This window comes from Octodon degus, unplaced genomic scaffold, assembly GCF_000260255.1.
Source record: "Octodon degus isolate 3935 unplaced genomic scaffold, OctDeg1.0 scaffold00021, whole genome shotgun sequence".
In the NCBI taxonomy this organism is placed as follows: Eukaryota; Metazoa; Chordata; class Mammalia; order Rodentia; family Octodontidae; genus Octodon; species Octodon degus.
Genome location: NW_004524597.1, coordinates 1,163,598 through 1,173,123, shown reverse-complemented (window position 1 = coordinate 1,173,123; position 9,526 = coordinate 1,163,598). Strand labels below are relative to the sequence as shown.

The window sequence follows — 9,526 nt, the reverse complement described above, 5'->3', positions numbered from 1 at the left end:
AGGGCCATGACTCATCCACATGGCTGACACTGACAAAGGATCTACAATCTGAGGTACAGGATCTCAGGATAAATCCTGAGGGGATTTTACTGACCTTATCAGACCCAAAAGCTACAACTCTTGTTGCATAGCTCCTGCTTTACCTTGGTCTTAACCATGCAGCAGAAAACTATAAAAACGAAATATAAGAAGTAAAGCTATGCTGTTATGTTGAGCTGTAGGGGACTCAGGTCAACAATTTCTGACATTGCCAGTCAGGCGGAAGACCCAATACTCTTATGGGCTACTGGACTCTTTTAGAATATTTTGCTGAGTTTACACACCTATAATATTCAAAGAACAGAACTTAGCAAAAAAGGGGATACAGATGAATATCTATTTTGTATCTGTGTATTCAAAGTGGTTAGGAAAGATATATGGTTACATTCTCTTAATGAATAGAGGGATGTGTTCTAATGGTGTTTGTAAATAGGATATCATGTCGGCATCTTGTACAGCAATTAATCACTGGGAAGAATGTATGCAATATGGTAATTATTGAAACTGTCCTACCAATTTGACTTGAAACTGTCACATTGCTATTTGTTTCTCAATAAAACCATGGGGGAAAAAAAAAGATAAAGAAAAAAGAAGAACCTATAATTTACAGCCATTCCAGGAAGCTCTTAGCCCAGTGTTTAATGTGCGAGTAGGTGCATCAAATACGTACTGTGGCCCTGTTGGCTTCAGTGGTGAAGTTTGTAAAACATTTAAGGCAGAAGTAATACAAGCTTTAAGCTAACTTTCTGAAGACAAAAGAAGTAGCAGTCATTTCATTTTATAAAGCTAACATAACCCTGATAATTCAATTGTATAATTTTATAAAAATGAAAATTTATAACCCACTTCAACCCACAGAATAGATGTGAGATACCTGAAACAAGATAGTAGTAAACCTAGTTAACAGTCTAAAAGTTGGGTGTGCTTCAGGAGGGCTGCAGTGTTATTTTAACAGTAAGTTAATATAGTCAGCCAGAGAAAGATCAGCCTACAATGGATGCAAAAATTGAAAAAGTATCTACGTATGATTAAAATGAATTCTTCCCAAACTCAGAATAAGAGATAATCTCCTTAAAGTGATGAGTACAAAAACCTAAAGCAGATTTGATGTCGAAACATTAGAAGTGTTTTGAGAAAGCAGGAGAAAGGTACATGTTGTCACCACCTTTGAATGTCTTACCTAATACAACAAGATTGCTAAGAGGAAAGGAAGTGTGCAGGATTAATAAAAAGGGAGTATTGCTACTAAGTTTGGAGGACTGAGGGATGTGTATTCGTCAGAAATCTGGAGAAAGATAGGTTATTAGGGTTAGTTTTATGAGATTGCTGAGCTCATAAAAAATAGTTGATTTCACATATACGAAATATAAACAGGAAGTATATAATATCTTTGGGGTTTTTTTGTATTTTACAGAAGGGTCTACAGGGTGTTCAGTGTCTCACTACTAGATCGGACTCATAGTGATCTGCCTGTTGATAGCCTCCCAAGAGCTGGGATTACAGGCACGCACCACCACGCCCAGTCTCAATCACCATCTCAGCACACCCTGCGATGAGACACGCCCCCACCCGCTCTGCTTCTGCTTTCAGGTTCTTTAATACACTGAACTGTTTGGCCCGCCCAATATATATCTTGACACCAGCAGTAAAACATCTCAAGTACTCAGGAATACATTTAACAAGATGATGTAATTACTGAAGAAAAATTTTAAAAACCTTGAAAAAGAGTTAAATTTTGGGGGCTGGTGAGATAGCTCAGCAGTCTAAAGTACCTGCTTAGGCAAACGTGCAGAGACCACAGTTGGATCCCTTGTACCACTTGCCATGCCAGTCCCGCCCACAGGGTAGGCTGAGCCATCCACCAAAAAAAAAGAATTCGATGTAGAAAGATGCTATATAGTTTACATTATAACAAGATGAAATATTTTTACTGTAATTGAAAATTTTTTTTTAAATTTTTTGGGGATGCTATTAGCAGCTGAACACAGGGTCTGAAGTATGCTGGGCAAGGCTATATTCCCCAGCCTCCCTTTTCCTTTTTCTTTTCCTTTTCCCTTTCCCTTTCTCTTTCCTTTTCCCTTTTCCCTTTTCCCTTTTCCCTTTTCCCTTTTCCCTTTCCCTTTCTTCTGTCCTGTCCTGTCCTGTCCTGTCCTGTCCTTTCCTTACTTTTTCTTGGTATTGGGAATCAAACTCAGGACCTTGCTCTTACCAGGCAGATGCCTGTGTGCTGCTGAGCCATTTCCCCAGCCTTTCCCAGCCTTTTTAACTTATTTTCGGATAAGGCCTTGCTAAATTGTCCAGGCTGACTTTAAACTTGTGATTTTATTGTTTAAGCCTATCTAAAAGGACTACAGGTATGCACCGAAGTAGAGAAACAAAATGGAAAGAACCTGTCATTAGACATCATTATCTGGGACATTACAAAACTATAATGATTTAAATGATATTTCTGACTTTTTTTTTTTTTTTTTTGTGCGGAACCAGGGATTGAACTCAGGCCTTTGTGCTTGCCAGGGAAGCACTTATTCCACTGAGCCATCTCCCCAGCCCCCATGGAAAGATTTTTTTTAAGACAAAAGGTCTTGTCTTGGAAGAAGAATTATTTTCCTCACATGAGCATTAGAAACTTACTGTTTCCATTTTGTTTTTAAATACACTTGTAGTACATAGTGATCATAGTGTTCATGGGGCATTGGTGTACTCTTCCCCATCTCTTGGCCCCATTCCTATTTCCAAGAGGTCTGTCTCCCTATTTCCTGTTACCTTTTATTTTGCTCTTTATATCTAAGTCTTCTTGTATAAAAGAAACCATGTAATATTTAAGCTGTGTCTGGTTTATTCCGTTTAATGTGGTCTTAGTGTCTATTTTCCTCCAAATGACTCAAATTTGTCCTTTGTGGCAGGGTAGTACCCCATTGTGTATATATTTTCTTTATCCATACATGCATACAGGTTTGTTTTAAGATTTAACTGTTATGAATTGTTCTGCTATAAACATAGGTTATCCAATGTATGACTGTAGTACAGTGACTTGGTTACTCAAGAAGATACCCAGAAGGGAAATATCTGGACCAAATGGAATTTTTATTTTTAGTGTATTTTGCAATCACCATACTCTTCCTGAGTGGTTACACATTCCAGCCAACAATGTAAAAGGGTTTTTTCTTTCTTTTCTTTCTTTTTTTTTTTTTTTTTTCCTGGCCATTCCAGTCATTTGATTCAGCCTATTGGCATGCTTGATAAATTTCTGAAAAATTGTTGAGACTAGATATAGTACATCTTCCTCCTCTTAGCAGATGGAATATAGTCTAATCACCTAGTCTAATTAAGGAATGGTAGAATTTAGGGCTCGTGAGTTTTGTAAAACTCTTTCTGCTACTAGTTTCCTTTGATCTTCCATACTTGGACTTCCATTGATTCCATCTGAAATCGTAAGAGTGGGTGGGTCCCAAATCTTAATCCTTACCATCTATACATAATGAGACTGTTAGAAATTCCCTTTTGTGTTGTAAAGACTTTTTTCAATGAATTTAGGACAGGGTCTACAGGGTCTCACTACACAGATTGGACTTGTAGTGATTCTCCTGTTTTCACCATCCCAAGTACTGGGATTACAGGGGTGCGCCACCATGCCCAGTCTCAATCGCTGACTCAGCACACCCCACAGTTGGGGCCAGCATGGCACACCTGGGATTGAACCCTCGCCACCTCGATCTGCCTAAGCAGGTTCTTTAGTCCACTGAGCTATCTGGCCAACCCTAAAAACTTTCTACTTTGTTTCTTCTACACATAAATTGTGTTTATATTTTAATAGCAACTAAAATAAAACTTAAGAGTTTTGAGATCTAGAAGGGATTTTGACTGTAATAAAATGTGAAAAGAATTACTTGGCATTTTCTTTTTTGTTTGGCAACAAAATATATAGATATACCTATCAGTTTTTTATCTAATTTACGATGACTGTTGATAGGAAAATACACATACTTAGTTTGGCACATTTTGATCTGAAAGGGGATGGAAAATTGTTTATTATTCTTAATAAAGTATCGATCTGAGCATATGTGGGCTTTTCCCTTAGAAATAATAGCAAAAGTTAGACTTTCTCATTGATAAATTTGATATAAAGTTTATTTTTTTGTGGCCAGCTCAGTCCACCCTGGAGGTGGGGCTGGCATGGCATGTGGTGCCAGGGATTGAATGCTTGCCTAAATTTGTCTAAGCAGGCACTTTAGACCACTGAGCTATCTCACCAGCTCCCTAACTTTCTATTTTAAAATGTATATAGAAAAGAGTTGATTTTTCTTTTAACAGAATAAAAATAGGCAGAAAGTTTCTCATTCTTCCTATGAAGCATTAATGACTGTAAAAATTGATCTTTTACCAGAAACCATTTGAAAGGCTAAAAAAGGAATTATGGCAAAATTTTATTCAGTGCTGTAGATTCTTATTCCTGAGAAAAGGGAAACACATGAAACAGGCCCTGCCATTAGTCCAGTTTACTAACTTGCAAGTATTTTCCAAGTCAAGAGGCAGGAATGAGTGATTCCAGACAGAGCTTAGTGGTTTGCTAAGCTTACGTCAGAGCTTACAGAGTCTGGGTTGGTTATTTGTGAATCCAAACAGTAAAGAGAAGAAATGGCACAAAGATGGAGCTCTGAAGGTCTGCAAAGCAAACTTCTTCCATCAGTGTCTCACTATGGATCTGTCTGTGCAAAAAGGAAACTATATGAAGCAGGGGATGAATCACTGGGAAGAGGCCAAATAATTTCATGGACACTGAATAGTAGTTGCTTTTCTTCTTGCCAGGAGGACTGAGAATGTAGTGCTTTTTCTGTGGTTCTAATGAAGAGACCCTGAAATGAGCTGTACATGGAGTCCACAGATGACTGTAGCTTTAGTGGAGCTAAAGTAGTCCAAGGCCAATAACTACAAAGAACCCACACATAGAAAAAAGCTCCCAAGAAAGCTTCAGATGCATCAAAGTAGTCCAATAATTTAATTGCATTTCAGAAAACAGTCCAGTTTTGATGACACATCATGTATCACTAAGCAGCACAGGTCTGGGGAGATAGCTCAGTAGACTAAGCACTTGCCTGGTAAGCTCAAGGTCCTGAGTTCAATACCTGGTTCCTCAAAAAAAAACCACTAAGCACAAATTTCACATTGTCTGATACCTAATTAAATTATTATTGCAGAGAATTAAACCATTTATAATCCCAGCACTCTGGAAGACTGAGGCAGAAAACACAAGGGATCTTATCTCAAGGGAAAGAGAAAAGGCTGAGATTGTAGCTTTGTATGCGTGAGCCCTGGGTTCGATCACTAACACCATCCCCCCCCCCAAAAAAAAAGAGAAAAATGAAGCATTAACAAAGATAAGAATGTAGTGATAGATCTACAAGGATTATATTTGATAGACTTAGCAGATAATGCCATGAGAGTTATTGTATTATTTTATTCATGTTCAGCAGTACAGAGGAGAATGAAGATGAGAGAAATGGAAAGTACAAAAAACCCAAAATGAAAAAGATAGTAAAGTGAAACACAGAGTAGACAGGAAGTCATCATTCATGAGTACAAAGACATGGTCAATACTGTTGCTGAGTGGCATCCAGAGGAAAAGCAGACTCATGTGGTGTGTCCTCATTTTCCTTAGTAGCTCTGGCTTTATGCACCTGTGGCTCTTCCCCAAAGTCAAAATAACTAAGAAAGGTAATTTTGAATTAGTCCAGAACCCAAGGCAGCCACAACAGTGAATTAAGACACTCATGAAAGAAGACTCCAGAATTCCTCACAAAGTGGCAAGAGTGGTGGGATAAGTGTACTTGAAGCTGGGGTGGGTGAGTATTTTTAGGGTTATTAATAACAATGTGGCCTTTATTGTAATTGTTTTAATTTTTTTTTACCATACTGCATGTGATACTTAAAATACTGAAATCAGAGATATCTCTAAAGTATTGAAAAATAAAAGTTAACCATTTAGAATTCTATATGCAGCCAAAATATCTTTCAGAAGTATAGGGAAAAAATATGTTTTTAAACTACAATAAGGTGGGAGACTACATTAGCAGCAGTCTTGCACTACAAGAAATTTAGGGTGGGGGGGATGGCTCAGTAGAATGTGCACTTCAGGGCTTGAGTTCAGTCCCAGTTCCACCACCCCTCCCCCAAAAGGAAGTTTTCCAGGCAGGTAGAAATATAGTGTAGCCTTCCAGAAGTAGTAAATATGTGGCTAAACAGGAAGGGTTTTTTTAAATAATAAAATCAATTAGCCAGGCATGGTGTCATAAGCTCATAATCTCAGCTGTGGGGGAGGCTGGGTCAGGATGGAGCATCTGGTCCTCTAAGTGCTTTAGCAAGACCCTGCCACAATAGTAATAATGAGGATGGTGATATTAATAAAGAGCTGGGAGTGTAGCATAATGCAAAGGTCCTAGGTTCAGTCCCTGGTAAAACTTAAAGCTATAAATCTATAATGTATATTGAAGAAATTACAAAAACCTAAACAAATGAGATATGCCACATTCAAGAATCAAGAAAACTAGAGCCGGGGAGATAGCTCAGTGGCATAAGTGTCAGCCTGGCAAGCACAAGGTTTCCGAGTTTGATACCCAGTACAAAAAAAAGAATTAAGAAAACCCATTAACATTATGTCACTTTACATTGTTCTGTATACTTTAGTCTGAAGTAAGCAACCTTTTTTAAAAAATGTGTATAAAAAATAAAAAGTGTGGGGGCTGGGGAAATGGCTCAGTAGAATAAGCGCTTCCCTGGCAAGCTCAAGGGTCTGAGTTCAATCCCCAGTTCCTCCAAAAAAAGAAAAGAAAAAGATAATAAAAAGTGTGTGTTTATATATATACATATATATGTAAAACTGGAAGAATTACTCTCCTTACTTCAGGACCTATAAAACTTGTAGTTAAGGAAACGGTGCTAGTTTAAAAATAAACACATAACTCAGCAGGGAGACTAGAGAACATGTACTTGTGTATCATATAGTCCATTGGTTTCAAATGAAATGCCAATGTAAAAACATGAAGACTGGCTGGGCATGGGGAGCATGCCTGCAGTCCCAGCACTCTGGAGGCTAACACGGGGCTGGCTGAGAGTTTGAGGCCAGCATGGGCTGCATAAGTGAATTAAAGGCCAGCTTCCACTACATAGTGAAAAAAGTTTCTCTGATCTTGTAAAATACCAGAAAAAAAAAAGATAATGGGAAGTAGGCAGGTAAATTTTCTCAAATATTAATGTGATTAAGAAGTGCAGGGGGAGTAACAATACACAATGTACTAACCATTGTTACTCTCCTAAAATCTTGTTTTGAGATTTTGTACCATTGTTTTCATGTTTTTTTCTTTAAAATAAAATATCTGATGTAAAAAAAATAAAAGAAGTGCAGGGGGGTGGGTCTAAGGGAATAAATAAAGGAATTAAGAGGTGTGGTGTACATGTACCAGTTCCATACAAGGAGTGGAGTGTATGTACTGCAAACATATACTACAAAATAATAACAACAATTGAAGCTGGGCTTGGTGATCCAACCCTATAATGAATTCTGAGAGACTGAGATAGGAGTTGCAAATTAGACCAACCTGAATAACCTAGCAACTTAGTGAGACCCTATCTCAGAATTCTAAAAAAGGTCTAGAGCCTTGACACAGTGCAAAGGCCCTAGATTCCATTCCCAGTGCCATACACACAAGTGTGAAACTACCATGAGACCTTATATTCTGTATAATTAATGTGTACTAATAACATGGTGGAATATTTAATAAGTAAATGATTTTCTTTTCAGTACATGTTTCTGGAATACCTAGAAGGGAAAAAGTAAAACTCAGCTTTTTACACATACACAAAAACTAACTCAGAATCCTAGACCAAATATGAATGCTAAAAATGTAAACCATGAACAAGAAAATGGTATAATTGTGCTGGGCATTCTAGCATTGTAATGAGTTTAATGCAATTTGTCTCAAGGTTTGCATAACAGAATTGTGCTTGAAAATATCAATCTCATAAAAATGGGGTCAAGATCAAAATGACAGTGAAAGTGATGTCTCAGAATGTTCTGTAACTGAAAGCAGTATCATTTTCTGTATTCAGCACAGAAAATGTGTGGTAATATATGGTAGAATAGTGGAAGTTATTAAATTATTTAAATATAGGATTATCCTCCAGAGTCAAAGTGACTGTAAGTCTTAATGGTTTCCCTTACTTTTATGTTGTTTTCATGATGAAGGCAAATTATGTCCTGGAGTACTATTTACATATTTTGTGCATTTATGAATCATTGTGAATAGATCCCTAAGGTTTTTTGTCTTGAGATAAGGTTTTGTTCAATATTTCAGGTTAGCTTTGAACTCACTATGTAGCCCACGGTGGCATGAAACTCAAAGCAATTCTTCTTCCTCAGCCTCCTGAGCACTGGATTACAGGCATGCACCACCATGACTGGCCCTCTACTAAGTTTTATAGATCTGTTGTTACTGTGTTTCCATCTTTTTTTGTGGTAAAGAGGATCAAACTTGGGAACTTAAGCTTGATAGACAGACACTATGCTGCTGAGCTATATCCCAAGCCCTCCATCTGCTTTTTTTATTTTTTATTAATGTTATTGAGAAAAAAATTGCAGTGAAACAGTTTCAGAATAGGTTGGTAGGAGAGTTACAACAATTAATACATTGCATATTGTTGTCTTTGTAGTATCCATCTACTTTTGACCTTTTAAATGAATTGGTAATAAATGGGACTTGTTAAATAATTGCCTCCTCTCCTGATAACACAATTATTCACTTAAAATGTGTAATGAGAGACTCACGTGATGGCGCACGCCTGTAATCCCAGCTCTTCGGAGACTGAACACAAGCAGATCACAATCCAGTCTATGTAGTGAGATTTTGTAGACCCTGTCCTAAAATACCAAAAAAGAAAAAGTGTGCAATGAGGGCCAGCGAGATAACTCATGGGACTAAGCTCCTGCTTAGGTAAGTGCAGGGACTGGGCTTCACTCGCTGGCACCACATGCCACTCCAGCCCCACCCCTGGAAGTACTGAGCTGGCCATCAAGACCAGGCATGGTGGTACAAGCCTGTAATGTCAGCACTGAAGAGTCTGAAAACAGGAGGATCACTTCGTTAGCACTGCACAGTGAGACCCTGTACCAAATATATAAATAATTAAAGTGTATAATGAAAGGTTGATTTAGAGAAATTCTAGGTACTACTTGTATGTTCTAGCCTCCTCATACACCATTTTTTATCATTTTAGTAACGATGATGTTATGTTGATTTCTGTGGAAAGTCCTAATTTGACAACTCCAGTTTCATCAAATTCAACAGGTATCTTAAATTGATTAGATTATTATTAAATTAGAATGCTTGAATAGGTATTTTTTAAATAAAAGATAGAAATTTTCCATAAAATGTCTATTCAGAAAATTACTTCCATGTACATTATTTTGAACCATTTGCTGTGGCCTTCTGTTTTT

The 9,526-nt window shown here is 37.5% G+C and overlaps 1 protein-coding gene across 7 annotated transcripts in view; it reads left to right on the top strand.

Moving 5' to 3' along the window:
* Atf7ip2 (activating transcription factor 7 interacting protein 2) overlaps positions 1 to 9,526 on the top strand; it is an 82,066-nt gene that overhangs the window by 61,729 nt on the left and 10,811 nt on the right. For all 7 annotated transcript variants that reach the window (XM_023711737.1, XM_023711740.1, XM_023711736.1 and 4 more), the window contains one exon: positions 9,307 to 9,377. In XM_023711737.1, coding sequence (XP_023567505.1) covers positions 9,307 to 9,377 — 71 coding nt within the window. The remainder of the gene's footprint in view (positions 1 to 9,306; positions 9,378 to 9,526) is intronic.